The following is a 20,638-nucleotide window of genomic DNA, read 5'->3' on the forward strand; positions in this document are numbered from 1 at the left end:
TTCCCCACCTGCGGACAGTTGTTTTTCATCCACTTTAATTTCTGTTAATTTATCATTTTCTTTAATTCAATTAGTATGTACAAGTGATTTTCCCTATGTTGTCCTTGATGTCATTGTTTGTTGGCTTCTTATGATATGCTTATTAAAAATCGGGCCCCTCGGCTCCCTTTCTTCTCGTTCATTACATAACGAGGGCTCCAATCCAGCAACATTGATGCCTTCAGGTAGCATATGTGGGTTTATTGACCAGTTGCCATCACCCAAAAAGATCACGTGCTCGTGACGCCTGTGGCAGAAAGGATGTTGCACATCCGCCCCTAGGTTTGTGAGTGGTGGTGCTGGCTAACACTCCCATGGTTAGTTCTAGTTGTAAAACATAAATACCCCAGAAAGCGGATGGGAAAATGGTTCCGCGGTAGCTCAATGGGGAGAGCATCGCACGCGTAAGCGAAGGTGTGGGTTCGTTCCCCACCTGCGGACAGTTGTTTTTTCATCCACTTTAATTTCTGTTAATTTATAATTTCTTTAATTCAATTAGTAAGTACAAGTGATTTCCCCTATGTTGTCCTTGGTGCCATTGTTTGTTGGCTTCTTATGATATGATTAATAAAAATTGGGCCTCTAGGTTCTCTTTCTTCTCGTTCATTACAGAACGAGGGCTCGAATCCAGCAACATTGATGCCTTCAAGTAGCATATGTGGGCGTATTGACCAGTTGCCATCACCCAAAAAGTGTTGTTGTTAGAACGTTTATTAAAATAATCATAGAAAGTGAAAGGAGCCCGGGAATAGACGCAGAATTGCCGCGCGACTGGTCCCGCGAGGCACTTTGCGTGTATTCGCGGGCTTCTTTCATGCTCGGAAAAACACTTTTATGTAGCACGTACTGAGCAACAGAAAGCTGTATCGGGAGTTTTTCATGCTGCTCTACAATTTTCTCATTGACACTTTGACAATTAGGACAGTACTTCTGGAGTTAGATAGTTAATTACAATTAGCTAATTAAATCTCAGCAACAAAAAAATTAGTGGCGGCTACTCCACTGTACTGGAAACAATACGCACTAGGTTTGCTTCGTGTAACGCCGTTCCTCTTTTTTTTTAAATCGTGCTGCGTGATAGCTGGGAAACCCTGTATATAGTGTAAGCAACAGAAGCAGACCTTGATCGGCCTTCCACCAGAACGTCTTCTTTACTTCTGCCTCCTCTTGTTCGTTCGCGGTCCAGCGCTCAAGCCCCAGTGCGCAAGCCCCAGTGCGCATCTTTGTGTTCACACTATATATATATATATATATATATATATATATATATATATATATATATATGTACTCTTATAAATTACCAACCAATAGCCTTACTTTGACGACTATGTTAGCTTAAATTCGAGAACAGTCAAGTGAAAAAAGCTGAACCGATTAATAACTTCCTATGTTCTTGCACGTCAAATACTTGCATCTTCCTCAGCAATCGCTCTGGAACCACGTTGAAAGCGCGGCTCCGCCAGAGCTCTCCACCTCTGTGCTCCAATCGACGTGCGCGCAGTTGTCCGCACTCTTCCTCGTCGGGGTTGAGAGGGGTTCTCCAGGGAGCCCGGCGCGCGCCGAGCTCCGGTCGAAAGTGTGCCGCTGTGCGCGGCCGCGTTCGGTCGGTCGGTAATCGCGTGTGCCGACGTCGCCATGCTATCATCGTTCCGCTCGTCTTGCCTCGACGGCTCGACGGAGCCGCTGCGCTTCCGAAGCCGCAAGGCGTCGAGGCCGCACGTGACAGCGTCGCCGGTCCTCGTGGAGTTTGGCAAGCTCGCCAGCGCGGGCCAGCGTCGCAAGAGGCAGGCCACAGCCGCCACAGCGGGACTGGTGAGTGTGAGGTGTTGGTATCGTGACGTCATCCACATCAACACGCCGGTCACGCGAGAAGTCCGGTCATCGCTTCTTCGGCAATAGTGCGAGCGGCAGCGGCTCGCACGCGATAAGGCCGGGAGGCCCGATAGTCGCATGCGGTCATTGTTGTCAGAGGTACATGACAAATATTCACTGTGCGTGGTTGGCCGATGATGGAGTGCATGGTGTTGATACCAGAGAATCCATGTGTTGATACTAAAGAAACGATAAATTATTAACGCAGCAAGAGAAGTACAGTCACGAGGCGAATTCCGAAAACAAAGACGAGCCTAGAAAAATAAGCTAGAAAATATTGTTCCAATTTTTGTATAATATTCGCATAGTCCATTATCACATTCTGTTGCTCTTGGCCTTCTGGTATTAGCGGAGGGAAGGTGTCGCTCATCTGGAACATCATTTTTTAAAAACTTTCTTTCACATAAAGCGGATCCTTGCAAGACGTTATTACTTTAATGTCGTTTTCGATCAAGTTCGCCAACCGTTCCTTTGCCCGTCCGTGTTTCTTTGTTACTACGAATGCCAATCTTCGCTGCATATGTCTACTTTCTCGCACATTCACTGCCCCTTCGAGTGCGGCCAACTTCAAATGTCGCTTTTGTATTGAAGCCGAGTTTGAAGAAGAGTTTTTTTTAGGCATTTGTCTCTTACTGCTAAGCGAGACGTAAGCACACACAGACTCATTAGACGAGTGGTGTGTATTACGGCTGTTCCGTTGATCTTCTTAGATATGCTTTGAAATTATATTAATGTCATTCGGTAGCCATATTCGCTTATCCTTTCTATGGACGTGTTCTGTTGCGTAGGCACTGAGAGATATCGTCTGCGCAGTCATTCATTTGCATTAAACGATTAGTTGAGGTTCTGCTCTGTGTCAAGCAGCTTCGTTGCCGGCCTATTTGTTTTTCTCATTGTAAAGAGCAATGTAGTGTGGTACTGCTGCCTTGAGCCGTGACAAGGCAATCACCTTAATGGAAAGTGAAGATACTGGGACGAGGGAGAGCCAAAACTTTTCTCAAGCGATGGGTGGTCTACATTTGCCAGATCTTGGGAAATTGGGCAATTCAAATTTCCCTTTGTGCCGCAAATTGGCGGCCAGCCCGCCTGCTTCTTCTTCTTCTTCTTCTTATTATTATTTATTGATACATCAAATGCCCCTGGTGCGGGGTATTACACGAGGGTTGGGTTGGTACATTTGTGCGAGGTCTTCAACGAATGACTTGAAGTGCGATCGGAGGGATGTGCAGCGCAGCTGGGCTGTTGACTCCGTCGTTCGCTGTTCGAATGAAAAAAAAAACAAAAACAAAGAGTTCATATGCGCAGTAGTGCGCGCAGAGGGTGGGTGATATATAGCTTATCATATCTGCAATGAGCAGGTATGATAATCCAGCGAGCAAAAAGTGAGTGATAAAACCTGTGGTAGAGGGGCAGGGCGCTGTTGTTCTGTGCATGTTACTCAAGACAGAAGATAAGCTCTACGTTTTAGTTGAGACGCTAGAATAGTGAGTGTAACTTGAGAAAACAATTTTAATAGCGCGGTTTCGGCTAGATTCAAGAGCTCTTTTGTAGGTTAATCTGATGCGGGTCCTAAACTGCACATGCGTATTCCAGCTTGGGATGAACAAACGTTTGGTACCTTAGCAGGTTTACGTGAGAAGAGATAAGCTTAAGGCTACGCTGGACATAGCGAGGGACACGGTTAGCTTCGTTTGTTAAACTTGCTATATGATGCGATCAGCTGAGATCGTGAGTCACTGTGATACCCAAGTGCTTATAACGATAAAGATAAATCGGAATCAAAAATGACGTACCTATGTGCTTCGTGCGAATCATCAGCTCTCAACTACCACAGGAGACAACGTAGGGTATTTATTACATTTGAATATACGAAAATACGTCATTGGCCAAGTTAAGCTAGACTTCCTGGTCACTTGCTGCATTTACTAACACAGGAAGCTTATACAGAGTGTTCATTTTTAAGTTTTACGGAATTAAAAAAAAATCACTTGTGGCAGGTAGCATAGTTCTTTTCCTTGAGCTGGGTTATACGAAGACGCGGACATTAGTGGCACGAGAAACTGAAATACATATTCAGCTGATTAACAAAAATTGACTAATGAACTTCTTAATTAATTACTTTACGACACATATTGTAACGAATTGCAGCCGGTGAGCTTGCAAAATGCATCCACTCGAAATGAATTTCTAGGATTACATCAGTTTCGACATATTTCCCAAAGTGTTGGATGAAATACATGGGCGTTCCAGCTACTTTTGCGCTTCAACGTATGAAACAGCATTTTGGTAAAAAAGTAAGTGGAACAGCAGTGCATTTTTACAGCGAGTTTGATGGCGCATATCTCCAAACTGATGTTATTCTAGATATTCAATCCAAGTGGATACGTCTGAAAAGCTCACCAGCTACAATTCGTAAATTGTAATATGTGTCGTAAAGTAAGTAACTAAAAAGTTAATTAGTGATTTTTTGTTAATAAATTGAATATGTGTTTAGATTTTTTGTGCTACTAATGTCCGCCTCATCGAATAACCCAGCTCAATGATAAGAATTATGCTACCCGCCACAGGCGCTTTCTAAAAATTCCGTTAAACTTAAGAATTATCTCTCTGTATAGTCAGTGAGTGTTCATGGTGACAAAAACCAAACACCATTACACATGAAGGAAGATTACAATGACTTTTAACTTCCATATTTGTCTATGGATCGTACATTCCTTAAAAAAAATGAAACGTTCGCTGAGTAAAGAACTAATTAATAGAACTACCCACAGCTGAAGATTCATTCTCTCATACCAAGAACACTAGCTATGAACTTTGGTGTAAGCAAAAGTGTCAAGAAAAGCCGTTCCAGTCCCTTAGTCGTTCGTCCCTTTTTCGCGTTGCTTGCCGTGGTAGGCTTTATACTTTTCAACTTTTCACGCCTAAATCAGAATTTGGAGGTTTGAAAATAACCGTATCAAAAATGGGGCGCTGGCTAAGTGGGATTGAAGACTGGCGCGAAAACACGCAGACCGAAGAGATGAAAGGAACGCGCACGCACAGCGCGAGTGCTGACTAATTGGAAATGCTGGAAGCCGGAAAAGCCCTAAAATATAAATCTTACAACTTAATCTTAAAGAGCTGCGTACGTTTCTTCAAACTCCCATAGTGACGAAGTCTTGTTCATGTAACCAGGAATTCGTTCGACTGTTGGTAGACCATTTCTCGAATTCATCTTTTTGCTAAGGCAGTATATTTTTAAAATTTTAAATAGCTACATTTATTGTCGGACAGAAGCCATAGAACTTTCCATTAGAAAATAGGCACTTCGTAGTGAAAGAAATAAATCAGCTCTTCGGCACTCTAAAGTTATTATATATGTGTATGCGGCTGGCCAAGATTGCTTATTTGCTTATTGAACATAACATTCTGTTTTCTTACATTCTGAGCATCGTACATGTGGTGTGCGTTCGTTTGCAGTTTTAGGAACGTATGAACGCGCGTATCTGTCCTGCTTTCAAATCATTGCGCTTCCACAAATTTAAACTAAACCTAACCGGACAAGTCGTTATGTTTCTATACGGAACTCTGAGCTTTATTTGGCGTGAATATGTATTCGTCGCGTTTTATAACATTGAATTGGTTCGATGTGTTCTCTTCTAACCGCTGCGCTGTCATCTCGCCATTATGAAATAGAATATTAATACGAAGTCCTAGAACGTCTTGCTTCAACAAGCTTCTTCCGCATTCCCGGTCTTTTGCGTTCTTTGGCACTTGCAAGGAACGTTAATGACGTGGGAGAAGAGTGATCGACGTGCAGCCCATGCAACGTACACGCTACCGTTCTAACTTTCATTATACTATCTAAAGTTGACCTATAACTTTTTGCTCAGGCAGAGTCGTGTGTACCTAAACTTGCGGACCGCGCGTAACACAAGAACTTCAGAATTTCGTTTAATTCGGCTTGCACAAGCGTGAACTCAGAATGTACACAACTATGTAGAACAAAGAAGCTTTGTCGGTCCTTCACAGTTGGAGTTTGCATGCATAGGCCATGACAAATTTCGGTGTTTTCATCTGCGGGCGCAGTCCACAATGTTATTCCCGGGACTGTGTGTGCTTCTTGGCTTAAGAAGTCTGCAGGGATGGTTAAAGTGGCTTCCACGCTGCGCAAGTTGACTAGAAGTCTCTGGCGGCCCTTTTGTGCTCCGCTTATATATTATTTTTGTGCGAATAGTCAGGCGGCTGTCGTTGGCAAAATGAAGAGCCGCACTTGTAATGAAGAAGGATTCTCTCAGTAACGAGGCCCTCTGGACAAGCGTCAAGCTGGCCTTTTCTGTCCGTCGGTGTGTAGATAACATCGGAAGTAAGCTCTCTGAGCTCTCCGAACCAGAGATCGTATCACTCTCCATCTGTACGATAGCTTGCCACAATGAGTTACGCGCGGCGAGCGCATGCCTGTCCGAGAAAATCACTCTTCTCTAGACGAAACAAAAAAGGTTGTTTTGCCTTTCCAGAAGCTCCTCTCGCTTTCTTCATTGCGATTCTAGGATGTAGATTCCGGATTTACTGGAGATAAGCACTAAGATAGGAAGTTTGCAGGCCGTGTGAGGCGATCCTTTTCGACTGTCCGTTTGCGTGGAATACAACCACAATATTGCATGCAGTATTATCCAGATACGCAAAAGTGGTAATAACCTAGGTAGATAGAGCCGTTTTGTACCTTATAATTACTCGCAGAATAAACGCACAGCAATCCTGACTTTTCCTAATGCAAATGCGATCGGGTACCTATAGGCAAAGAATTAGTGACTTCATTCCATACTTGTCACGATCGATTGCTACGCGCTCTAAATTCTATGATTGAAGAACTGGTTCGCTTTTTTCAATGTATGAATTTAGTTTCTAGTTAGCGAATTGCTAACACTATTACTTGAGTTCGCACTATCTTAGAATTCCTCACCCCTTGTGCGCATGTGTAGCCGATTATCTTTTACGGCGAAGCTATTGTCAGAACTAGTATAGGATAGATGTGTAAAGATAAAAGCGTTCTCAAAACGTGTCCGCAAAGCTAATTCCCGCGTTATTTGCAAGAAAACACAGCAAGGATACTTTGGGTGTTACGTGGGCTATGGCTAGACAAAATTATAGAGGTGTGGGATATGTGGAGCCGCTGTAAGGAATTACAATATTCTTTTCATGTGCACATAATGATAATGGAAAAGTTTAAATTCATTGTTGTAAGATATCAAGATGCTTATTATTATTATTATTATTATTATTATTATTATTATTATTATTATTATTATATAGAGCGTAGGAGAGTTTGGCTTTATATGTCCTTGCGGCTACACCTGATCTCTTAGTCAAGCACTGCATAGGAAACGTAAACATTCTAGAACAGACAAACACACAACATATATTAAAACAAAAAGTTAATAAAGCTAGCATAGCGCTCACAACTAGTCAAAGAAAGTTCAAATAAGCATGCTGTATGTCACAGCGAGCTCGTATTAGCACAGCAAGTAGGGATTGTTGTGTGAAAGGTGATGGAACTTCGAAAAATGAACAACATACATCTGTGTATGTATGTTGCTCCGCGAAATATGAAGCAGTTACATGGAAAGGTAAAAAGGTGGTGAAATTGGTGCTAATTACTGTGGTCCGTGAAGACTGTGCGGTAACTCAAAAACCTACGGCAAAATAAGTAGAAGTCAGATCTGGGCGAAAGTTTGCAAGGCTATGAAGAACGCGCCATGTTTTTTTTTATTAATAAATGTGGCAATGTGGAAAGTTTGGATACTGAAGGGTCTGCTATCCCAAAATTATGGATAAGAAAGCTATAAACTAGAGAATTGTATAAACAACAACAACAACAACAACAACAACAACAACAACAACAACAACAACAACAACAACAACAACAACAACAACAACAACAACAACAACAACAACAACAACAACAACAACAACAACAACAACAACAACAACAACAACAACAACAACAACAACAACACAACAACAACACAACAACAACAACAACAACAACAACAACAACAACAACAACAACAACAACAACAACAACAACAACAACAACAACAACAACAACAACAACAACAACAACAACAACAACAACAACAACAACAACAACAACAACAACAACAACAACAACAACAACAACACAACAACAACAACAACAACAACAACAACAACAACAACAACAACAACAACAACAACAACAACAACAACAACAACAACAACAACAACAACAACAACAACAACAACAACAACAACAACAACAACAACAACAACAACAACAACAACAACAACAACAACAACAACAACAACAACAACAACAACAACAACAACAAGCTTTCCCAATTGCTTAGAGTGAAAGATGTACACTACAAACGTGCCAAGAATGAGACATAATGTTGCAAATACGTACGAGTATAAATCATGTGCAGTGCAGAGTCAGCGCCGAAACTGCAGCAAGAAGCTGCCATGGCATGTATCAAGAAATTGTCAAGTGAGCAGGGTAGTTATATCAGGCGCGATAATTATTAAAACTGTGCGAGGATGACTGACCCACGGTGTAAAGGGGTAAAAAAAGTTATGGAGATCCAACGTACGCTTTCAAAACTTCATGAAGTGAAGCTTAATCGAAGTGGTTAACTATACGATACACATCAAAATGCGACACGTAACATTGTTTCCATATCCTGTGCATCGTGTAGTCTCGTGCAATGTCTATGTTTACGCTCCGTTGACAAGATATATCGTGATATTCAAAACAATTCAGAGAGACGCACGCTGTAACACGCCGGCGCAGCAATGTCACTTTAGCAGTTTAAAGCGACACTAAAGAGAAACAGCAATTAAGTTTAAAATGATAGTGTTTGAAACCTATATTTTCGTTAATTTCACGGTAACAGGTGACTATATACTATAAAAATTGAAAGTCAGAGTTCCATTTTTATTGCGATAGCACTCATATGGACATTCTAGGCGAATTTCTGCCGTTGACGTCGTCGTCGCCGTCGTCGTCGCCGTGAGGTTCCGTATAAAGTTCACGGGCGATAAAATGGTCGCCCGCGCCGTACGCTGTATGTGCGAGTGAGCCGGCAATCGCGGCTCGCGCACGCAAGGGCGGGAAGCGGGAAGGAAGCGCACAGTCTTCCAGTCACGCACAACGCTCCGGAAGAAGGGTAGGGACGTGGAGGGGCCGCGCTTTACTGCGGCCGCGTGGTCCCACCGGGATGGAAGGTGTCGGGGGCAAGGGGGGGGGGGGGAGGGGGGGCGTGTTATGCGGTGCGAGCGCCTCGCCCGCGCGGCTGTATCTTGAAAGCCCACTGCGGCGGGGCACAGACCGCCCTCCCTGTGTTTTCGCGGCTAAGATTGCGTTGATGCGAGCGCCGGCTTCGCTCGCTGCTGCTGTTGCGCTGACTCACTCCAGCGTTTTGACAGCCAGCTTCCGCGGTCATCGAGTGAGATGCTAGACGCTTTCATGTTTGCTTGTGAGCGTGTGACAGCATGCTTGTTATTTTAGTTAGTGTGCCTATGTTTACAAGTTTATACAGTTGATAAATGTACTATCCTTACTTTGTATAACTGTCCAATAATTTGCTTTCGCAATCGATGCTTCGCCTACCAGGAGAAACTGCGTCTTTTTTTAAACTGCGGGCTGAAACCACGATGATAGTACGTGACGTCAGTGTGACGTAACACATTTCGAAGTATTTTTTTTCTATTGGGGCCGTTGCGCTTCGCTAAAAGCTACTGAAAATGGCCGAGTACAGTCTCCTGCGCTTTTAAATCACGATGTATTCTACATTTAGCGATAAAACATTAGCCAGGCTCGAGCATATGGCGTCAAAATCTGTGGCGTCGAGGCGATCTGGTGCTAGAACTTCAAGGTGGCGTCGTCAGCTTTCGTTGGTCTTGCCTTTTCTTTCTTGCTTACCAAGCCTTTTTTCATGATGTGGCTTGTTTGGTATTGTAAAGTTTCTTACAAATTATTTTTGAAATATTAGTTGTTTACAAACGAATAATATTCATTTCTTGAGTGTCCCTTTAAATTGCATGCCGTAAGAATTGCAAATAATACTTTGACCAGAAATTTAACATATCTAAACATAGTTGAACGTAGGCTAACAAACGAGAAGCATCCGTTGCGATAAACCTTCCTGCTTTTGACATTCCATTTCTCTCTCTTTCTCTGCAATAGAATGCGGGGTTAAGAAATAGCTTCAATAGATGTAATACAGGGATGCCAGCGTGTTTATTTATGGAAACGTACACGATGGAGACACATAGCAGTTCACAGTAATCGGGACATAGAAGCAAGCCGGCCCGGCGCATTGAGCTAGGAGTTACTGGAACCAAGGTACCAACCAGTCGCCTCCTAGCCACTCTCTAAACAGTTCAGATTTGAGAAGAGCAACGCTTTGACAAATCACAAGAAATGGAAGGGGACACACTTTCCACGTTCCCGTATGCATCGTCTAAGCTCTCTTCTCACTTCAGAAAGCTGAGCTACGCTAGAGCAACCGGCCCGAGTTTCTACCTTAGTGGCGCTCTAAGCACTCGCGTAAAAGAATGGATCCTATGTGGTTTCCCCAATGTCATTTCACAGCCCACAGGAAATATGCGCCGAGCTGGAACGAATTAAAATCGATCTGCGGTTAAAAGCTTCGGAATGCGTAACGTGCTTTATTTGAAGTAAAAGGAAAATCTATTCGAAAAGGGCGCGAATTTATATTGATTTAGAGAAGAGGATACAATCAAATTTGCCGAATGGGGAAAAAAAATAAACAAGAAACTGCAAATGAAAGGCCGCCGAAGTTACGCAGTAACAGAGCGCCGAGGAAAGCAAGCAGCTCGAGGGAGACGTCATCAACCGACGTGCCGCGGAGTCCACGACTCGCGGGATGTCGTATTTTTCTCTATTTAGGCGGTGGTTGTAATCCCTGAAGTCGTCGGGCGTTAGTGCGGCTGGAAAGAGCTTTTAGAGCATTTCACTTTCGTTCGCAAAATGCGGCTGGTCTAATGCGTTTCGTTAGCGTCGGGAACTGCTGGTTCTGACAGCAGCGCGGGGGACATTTCGGACAGCTTAAAGGCAAGTTGACTCGGAGCGCCATCTAGACGGCTTAAAAGTTCACTTTGGCATTACGAAACGCTCGTTGCGTGCAATCCGCAAAGCAGTCGACAGTCTGCTATACCACACGCGAGCGCGTAAAAAAATAAAAAAATAATAAAGGATTTCAGACAAGGCGATCACGAAGGTACAGAGGAGATAGCAGTGGAGAGTTGGAAAAGGTAAATAACTAAGATTATAAAAAAAACACGGAAAAAGAGAGAAATGTTCATTGTATAGCTGGAAAACACTGCTGAGCGTTTGTGATAAAGCTACTTAAGTGGATAAAGGAAGATCCCACGAGGAGCGGTAATACGCGATTTAGCCGCCGAGAAAATTAATAATATGAGCCGACGTTTGGATGAAGGAAAAGTGTTCACAAGGAACAGCCGTACCACAGAGCTTACCGTACGGCTGTTTTACTGTGAAAGAAGGCATTTCGCGAAGGCTATTGTACTGCTGCTGCTAATACGAGTACCCCTTCTTCATAACAAGAATAATATCTGTTCCTTGCCGGGCCAAGATAGCCGTGGATAATGTAACAACTCAAAACATAGCTGAGTATAAAAAAAGGGCTAATGCGTTCCATGGTGTTCTCTGTCGCGTGAAACAATACAAACAGTAAACAAATAAATTCCAGTGTGCTGGTGTAGTAACTGAGTGTGTTCTCTGTCTGATCATGCAAAAACGTATACAGTACACATAGCAACTACTGGATACTAAAATCTTCTTTCTGGGTTTTTACATGACAAAACCAATTCTGATTATGAGGCACGTCGTAGTGGAGGGCTCCGGAATAAATTTGACCACCTGGGGTTCTTTAACGTGCACTACAACGCTAAAATGGCTGGTAGCAAGGTACCTAATATAAGCTACTCATACAGCTAGTCTTATTCGCTACTCATACAGCTTACTTCTGCAACTATTACTGTTACAGCAAACTTCTGATACCAAATTAAATTGTGGCGTTGGGTGTACCGAAGGGGCCTGGTAGGTTTTGGCGTACAGTGTTGTGGGCAGGCTTCCAATTAGTTTCGAACACCTTGAGTTCTTTAGCGTGCACAAAAAGTACGATCCACGGTTGTTTCAGCATTACGGCTTTGCCGGAATGTGATAGCCGTGACCGCGTATCGAAACCGGCACTTCATGCTCAATTGTGCAACGCCAGTACCACCTAGCCACACCAGTGGGCCAAACTGGCGATGGTGAGATTGGCGTTGCTGCCGCTGCTACTACTGACAATGGCTTTACTGCCACTTGTGCTATGTTTAGCGCCGGAGACAAAATTGCCTGCAAGGTACATCACGTATGCGCGAGTGTCCCATTCACACTGAGTGAAATAATTGAAGAGAGGAAGCCGTTACTGGACAGAACTATCCAGTTTGGTTAGTGCTTGTGCGCATTTCCTCTCATATTGTTCGTTTCATTGGCGCAGAAAACAATAAAGGTAAGCTAACTAGAACTGCGAAACGTGATATCACAGGACCGCTTCACCCCGGACACGTGTACTATTGTTTTCTCTTCATTATTGTCTACGTTCGACGAGATGTTGGTGTCTGGATGGCGCCGACAACTAAGCTTGACTAAATTCATATATCCTCCCCAAACTATGTTAATATTTGGACAAATATACGCAAAATCATTATAGTGACAACAGTTGTAAAGTTCGCATAGAGGCATATACTGAAAAAAAAAAAAAAAACTAATGTTCCGGAACAGCTTACAACATTCGAATTTTCATGTGGAAGTGCAAACGACGTCCCTCGTTATTGTCAAATGAAGCACTCGCGAACAAGCACAGAATGCTACGGGAAAGATAGAAAAAAAAAACCGAAGAGATAAAGCAGAGATGTTAACCAGAAAAGTGTCTAGTTGGCTACCCTACACTTGGGGATGGGAAGACTGGAATATACAGAACGAAGAGAGAGAGGGGAATGTGTTCACGTGACCGCATAGCATCACGTAGTCAAAGGAGCTCGCACAAGGCAGTCGCTTTCAAATAGCCCAAAATGTTTTCTACTGCCTTCTGGGCCAGTGATCGGTGGGCACAGTGTTCCAGCAGTGCCCGTACGCGCAGTGGATGATCATCTTGTCGCCTCAATGCATTGGACGGTAATTGCATTCGTATGTTAAATAAATGACAATTGCAGAATATGTGGTCAATGTTCTCGCAGCCACAGATATCACATGCACGATTGTCAGCCGTTTCAACTAGGGCTGAATAAGCTTTCGCGAAGGCAACTCCCAACCACAACTGTCACAGAAGAGACGCTTCGCATCAGTGCAGTTTGGGCGGAGGTCCGAGTTACAGTGAAAGCTTTAGTCAGTGCAGTATGGAGCGCCTTATTTGTTACAGTACCCCACGCTGCCAACGACAGTTTGTGCCCCAGATGGCGAAGCTGTCTCAAAGCGTCTTAGAGAGTGCAATCGGGACGCGGTAGTGTTTTTCGCGGAACGTCCGAGCAGCTTTGTCTGCGTCATCATTTCCAGTGATACCGCAATGGCGGGGTATCCATAAAAAAAAAAAAAAGAATCTTGTGGCCTTTTTTCCTGCAAGTAGTGGTTAAGTTCCAGGATTTCCCATGTCAGTTGGCCGTGAATCCTGTGATAGCTGCAGAGCGCGTGACTCTCCACGTTGCACTTCGTATGATCGATACAGAAAGTCCTGGAAAATGGACAGTCTTCTGCTACTCAAAGGCTGTATTGCAATGTATGCAATGCCGGTTTTGCGAACACATGAACAAAAATGTAAACTGAAATCACTACTCTGCGCAAACTTCGAAAAAAAAAGCACAAGTTACTTCCACAAATACGATGCCGTGGTCAACGTTACAACCATCAGATTTACTAATATTTAGGTATCCCTGTCTCCTAAAGAAACTGTATAACGCGCCTGTTGCAGCGTGTTGCGACTTTTCTGATGACCATGCACGATTTTACATAGGGATATTGACCTTATATCCAGAGCCTTTATCTTCGCGGAAAGGCTCTTTCGGCGAGTATCATAGTTTTGCAGGGCAAAAAAAAAAAAAAATGTTATTTATATTTCCTACAGCCTTCTCCCAAGAGCACACAGTACTTTCAGTTTTTTATATCTTGTACAAGGAGCATACTATAGGCTGTTAAAATCGGAAGCCTATGAATTGTTGTGCTGGTTTTTCATCGATATGGTGAATGGCATGTTGGGGTCTATGTCATATAATCTGGAGCTTACTGCGCGATTTGTGAACGAAGTTCTCCTAATCGTGCGGCGACAAAGCTTGTCAAAAAAAAAAAAAGAGAAAACGCACATCACTCTTTGTTCTGATGCTGAAAAGACAGCTGCGCGGCAAAGTTTACCTATCGGGGATGGTGCAATGTGGAAAGACGTTCGAATCTTTACGTCGAACTTAGTTATGCTGCCTTGTGAATTTTATGCCCATATAGAAGTCTTCGACAGATTCTTACACACATGGTTTGTAGCGTCCCAACATTATGTGAGATATTATTTCTTTTTTTTCCGGATTAGATGAATGAAACATATATTATGCGAGCTTATGCTAATCACACCTAGATGGTGTCTTTAGCCTGCCAGGGGAGCGGAGTGATCTCAACGCAATAGATCAAAAAGAGAGCGTCAAATCTTCTCAGATTGTCTTGCTTTGGTGTAGTAGTTCACTCTGAAATACTCCTGGTGAATACAGCGCTATAAGCTATTAGAGAGTAGATTCTTATAGTCGAAACAAGTGAGCAATGAGGTGTTTTTTTATATTGAAAAGTAACGTAAGTGTAATAAAATGCTGGCATAGCGCAAAATATTCTTAATGTTTTTGTCAATGCTATGCTTCTGGTACTGAATTACAGCATATCTCATTCAAGAAAGAAATTGAAGAGAAGTATTCCTGCAGAATTTAGTTCAACTTATTCATCCTAGTGGTGTTCAACGCGTCTTGGAAAATGCAATTTATGACCCAGGAATTTTTTTATCGAGGGCTAGTTTCATTGAATAAGTTTCAGTAGCGAAGAGCCAACATTCTTTCAAAAAGTACAACCAAGAACGACAACCCCAAAAATATTATTACCTTGCGAAAGAAAAAAAAAACGAATGAGGAACGCAATTTTATTAACAAAGTATTTTTCGAGAGCGCAGATTTATTATAGTATTTACTCGCTCGGCGTAAAGCAAATCATGGTGGGGAAAGGCTTCCTTAACTTTTTTCTTCTTACATGCGAGCAAACTGGCTTCATAGCAGAAGCCACCGCTGTATCCTTTTTTTTCCCCGCCGTTATCAGCGCGCGAACAAACCTTTCAATTTTTGCTATGTACGCGTTCGGCGCATACACTGCACGCCTCGCTCGATGCTAAATCGATCTGTCGCCTTCTGTTTGCCGAGCTGGTTTCCGAGTTTGCTCAAAGTTTTTCTCTCGAATAGGGAAAGCAGGAGCCCATCGATTTGCCTCGACGGCTGGGGAAAGTTAATCGCTCGAACACTGTTTGCTCCCACGAAGTCGGCCATTGTCGATCCTTGGGTGCTGCTTCAGATCATATTCAGAAGCCAGACTGAATGCCATGCAAGCAAACACTACCTTATGCCATGCAAGCATTTGCGCAACGTATGGTTAGCCATAGACGAAGTAGGATTTTAGCTGGCACGATGGCTTAGTGGCAGTGGCGTTGCGCTGCGAAGAACGAGGTCGCGGGTTCGAATCCCGCCGTTGTTGCCGCATTTAGATGTTGGCGAAATGGAAGAACGCTCATGTACTTAACTTTAGGTGCACGTTAGAGTACCTCTGGTGTTCGAGATTAATGAGGAGCTGTGCCTTACGTCGTGCCTCAAAATTCTCGGTGCAGTTTCGGAACATTGCCCCACTAGTTTTAGAGCACAGCTCATAGGCGCCTGTTCCTGCGACGAGCGAACCGAGCGAGCGAGCACAGCGAGAGATGAGAGCGAACGCGGAGCGCAGCGGGGGATGGAAAACGCGTTGAGAGCGGAGAGGGCGGCGAGGAGGAGGGTGCAGCGGAACCACGAGGCAGATAGCGGAGGGTGGTGTGGCGAAAGCGTGAGAAGAAAAGGGCAGTGCCACGCACGAGGGGCTTTGCGGCGATGGCTTCGAGATGGCGCCGGAGTAGCGCGCGTCGTCTGTACGGAAACAAAGCGCTGCATGAGCGGAGGTTGTCTGCGGCGGCTGCTGCTGTGAATCGCGCGCACGCATCACCCACGCGCTTCCTCTCGCGATCTCCTGATTAGCGAGGCCGTCGCGCCTCACTTCGCTCCTTTTGCAACGTGCGGCACATGACAGATTGTTCGCGTCATCCAGTATATCGCGAAATGAAAGGACGTATACAGCTGCGCTCAAATTTCCTATTAGGGCGTATCGTAATCGTCGGTGAATTTGTTGAGTTAGAGTTAACGATTACTCAGTTTCAGTGTTTCTTAAAAGGTATATTTTTTCTGGCACCATAAACCTATGCACCTGCCAAGTTAAATAAAATTTGTTATAAAAATTCAGTTTTAATTAGTGTTCAAGTGCAATTTGGCTGAGGCTCGACAACATTCATTTGAGTAATGTGTGAAAACTACATTCGAGCTCATAGCGGTTAGAAACTGGTTGCTGTCAAGAAAAGCATGGTGTTAACGCATCGGTTTGTTTTGGTTCTGCCAATTTGACATAATGTGAATACAAGCCTTACATTTCAATTTATTGTGGTAAACGTCCGACGTAGACGACAAGCGTGCTCCATGCCGGAGCGATTGTTCGACTATTGCGGAGGACGTTTCCTCACATTAAAAAAAAAATCGTCGAGTAGCACGGCCCACACACGCGACCATTGCAGTTTCCTGAAGACTTCACTAACTTGCACCCGTTGTCATGTTGTGTTTTGCTAGTACAGCCACAAATACCCCATGCAGGATCTTATCAGATCACTCTAGCTACACATTTCGCGGTGATGTTGGGGAAAGAAACTAGAGCATAGATAATTGACCGTGTGCCCGAGATACAGATATTTGACGACACCCTCTGAGTGGAAGGATTTAACATAAGGAACCACTAAGCTTTAATAGAAATATGACGGTTACAAATTTAACAACTCTTCCATCACAAACACATTGACATTGCATAAAAAGCATGACTGTAATGATAGCCTCCATGGTGAGAGCCGTCATGCGGCTCTCACTCTTAATCACGCTTAGTTCCGCACTGCGCTGTTGTAAGAACATGGTTTGCTACGTTCGCTAAACACACGATAGAGGGACATTTTGTGGCCGAAATAAAACAGATCTCAGAACTACGTCGTTTTCCGTATGGTTGTACGGGCAGATATATTTTTGAAATAATTAGTTGGATGTTTCTGTTTCTCTTAAGTTTAGAATAGGTACACAGGATTTTTTTTGTGAGAGAAAGATATATTTTATGGCAATATAAGCCCTCATTTCGGGAAGAAAAGTACGTTTCACGAACGTTATGCGGCCAGCATGGCATTTTGTGCAACGGTGAGAAAAAAAGATTTCACTTGCCTCACGCCTAATGCGTGCTATCCTTGGCTATGTAGAGTTAGATTCTCAGGAAAATTCAAATGGCGAATTTTTGTCCGTGGACATAAGGTTGCACTACGCCAATAAAACACGCCGTGCCGAAGGACGCTGAAGAGAAGCGATTTTTGGTGACATATGGTCATTATGTCGCAAACTGTTTCTGACCTTCATGAGTCATGGATGCGGCGATCGATGTATTTTTGTTATTTTTTGTTATTTTTGAGGCACGGTGCGATGTTTGCTATTTTTACGTTTAACTTAGAAACGTCGGCTAACCCCTTTCTAGAGCGTGTCACCGCAGGGCATTTAACGAGCACTTGAAGGTACATTTCTTTTCAAATAAATTCTAAAAGCTGCGTATGCCAAATCAGTTCTGCGGAATCCCGCAAGATCGAGGAAGTATCATGAAAAAGAAAAATTGTCATCCACGCGAATGTAGCACGAAGCTTCAGAGGAAACCCATACGGGTTACTCAACAAGAACGATTCGCAGTTGAGAAAAAATTCGTCCTGGTCCGGGATTCGGGTAGATGGCACATTCGGGTGGATAAAAAATTTTTCTCTTTCATAAAAGCTACTTATTGCCTGATTTTGGTTTAGTGCCGCTTCAGTACAGGCTATCCCGTTGCTTGGGGTTTCAATAAATAGAATAAATGACTAGTTTCCATTGTTTCTTTATTATTTTAAAAAGTATCCAGAAATTGTACCAAGAAAACGGGCAGCGTTTTTTTTCATGGTGGGCGCCCATGACATCCCCGATTTCTAGGGGAAACACTCGGCCAATATCGAATTAATATTGCTTGACCTTCATTAAATGTTAACGCATTTCGAAATCCAATCTCACAATGTTCTACGACATCAGTTTATTTCATGCAGAACTTTGGCTGGTTTTCATGAGTCCTACTCACCCTTACTCGACGAAGTCTCACTTTGTCCTAAGCTTAAATTGCGGCCTTTTCGATGCCCAGCAAAGATCATTCGTCCTTGAATTTCTGGGCACGTATTATCTGCCATATATTAGTTTCGTTGTTAACAGTTAAGCATCTTTCGTGATACACTTACACAGATTCGTCACAATATCGCCCAGCATCGCTTACATGCATAGGATAAATTTACGAACCATGAATTATCAATGTAATATCTAGCTGTGACACTTGTAATACTGTGGTCTTGGATGCTAGCAGCAAGGAAAAAAACACCATTTCGGTGAGTTTCGAGTATTCGGTCGTATGTAGTCAGCGGGCATTCGATATATCTGAGTTCGACTGTACGCGCGCACACACTCACGGTTGTCACTGCTGCTGTAATCCCACAGCTATGTAACCTGGGTTGCCAAAGGCACATCGAACGGGATCTCTGGTGCTGTTACCTCGGATTCACGATTCTTATGTGCGCATCGAATGGGAGCAAGTTCAAAGTAAGAAATAAAAACAAAGCAACGTAAAATTAAAACGCACAAATGAAAGAAGAGAAGAAAAGGGAAACGACGCAGCGAAGTACAGATGAACAAGAACACAGAGGCCAGTGGCCCGTCAAATTGGAAGCGCGGCCCGGCGTGAGCCCCGTGCTTAGTGGGTCTCGAGCTTCGCGCTGGTGTGCGCGATGGGCGTGGCGGGCAGCCCCGCACTAAGCTCAGAATCAATAACAACGGCTGGCCGGCTGGGCGGTGGTGTCGGGAACGAAAAAGCAGCAGGCGCCCCCCCCCCCCCCCCCCCCCGTCAGTGCGAGTACAACGCGCGCTTCGATGCGTCGCGACAACGCGACGGAAGCTGTCGTTCCGTTGGTCGCGGCGCTCAGACCGTTCCGGGACACTGCGACGCTCGAAGCGACACGATGTCGGAGCGACGCACTCTGGCGCGTGGCCGTCACGCGCACTTTGCGACGCGAGTTTTATCTCGCTGTCGCCTGCACGACGACTGTGCGCGAGCAGTCGTGAAAACGCCAGAGAGCCGTGTACGTAAAAGGCATCACTCTATGGCGAGCGATCCTTTAACGACACTGTGGTACCGTGATGCGTCGCTTATTTTTCATTTTTTTTGTATAGTGAGTTGTCGAAGTTGTTCACGCATCAAGTGCTCGTGCAAGTCATCATACGCTGACAGATACGCAGCGACAGACTCTCTCGAGTGCCCAAGGTACGAAGATTTAGTCAGTCCCGCGATGCGTACATATCTGCGGGAACGCGCGAATATGCGTTGGAGCGTTTCCAGGATTAGAGACAGGCATAGAAAGCTCTTCAACGCACCGAACCATTTTGTGTGTGACTGCTGAAGGGGAGAGTCGTGCGCTGTAAACATTTGTGCGCCTTTTTTGGAGTATGAAGGGTTTTCGGTTGTCGCTTGGCTAACACCCTCATCTTTGAGAAGTAACATCAAATCGTTGGTAGGTACCAATGATGGCATCTTGTCTGCCGGCTTTTTCTTGCAAGTAGAAAAGATCACAGCTGGGACAGGCAACAAAAAGCGCAATAAATAAAGTTTCATATCTATCCCCGTGAAATTCTCCTGTCGGACATTTCTGTGCGCCCCAAGGCTGTTAGACAGATTACACAGATTTCAACTACTACTTTTTTTCATCGCACGCCGACTTAGATATGCGTTGTCGTCCTCTATAAATTTTTGTAATGCCCCAACTGCACAGGTGTGACAAGCAAACACCCTTAATGGTGTAAACGTTTTTACAATATGTTGTGTTTGCGTTGAAAGCACGTACCCATGTAAGCACATCTGCGTACACGTTCTTTTTATCTGTTTATTGCCCTCCCTTTATCTCGTCTCTTTCCTTTCTCACCCAAATGTTTATGTAGGCATCCCAACCGCTCAATAAATGTTCTTTGTTATTTCATCCTTATTCAATCGAAGTTCTTATACGTGATAGTTTCCCGTTACGCTTCCATGTATGTCACAGGCACGCCTACCATGGTAGCGTGACAGGTTCGTGGCTTTCGTTTTACTCCCGCAGAACATTACTCATTTGATCTCTTAATCAATAATAGAATAAATTCGCTATTTGTTATTAGCAGGGTGGAATATAGTACCGGTGGTCGCTTAGTGGCTATGATGTTGGGCTGCTATGCTCAAGGTTGCGAGATCAAATCC

General features: G+C 44.0%; 1 protein-coding gene across 1 annotated transcript in view; it reads left to right on the forward strand.

The window, feature by feature from the left end:
- Positions 1-1,634: 1,634 nt before the first annotated feature.
- LOC119432949 (uncharacterized) overlaps positions 1,635-20,638 on the forward strand; it is a 226,515-nt gene continuing 207,511 nt past the window's right edge. The window contains exon 1 of the mRNA XM_037700094.2: positions 1,635-1,851. Within this exon, the coding sequence (XP_037556022.2) occupies positions 1,675-1,851 (177 nt within the window). The 5' untranslated portion in view covers positions 1,635-1,674. The remainder of the gene's footprint in view (positions 1,852-20,638) is intronic.

Source organism: Dermacentor silvarum, chromosome 11 (assembly GCF_013339745.2).
Source record: "Dermacentor silvarum isolate Dsil-2018 chromosome 11, BIME_Dsil_1.4, whole genome shotgun sequence".
Lineage (NCBI taxonomy): Eukaryota > Metazoa > Arthropoda > Arachnida > Ixodida > Ixodidae > Dermacentor > Dermacentor silvarum.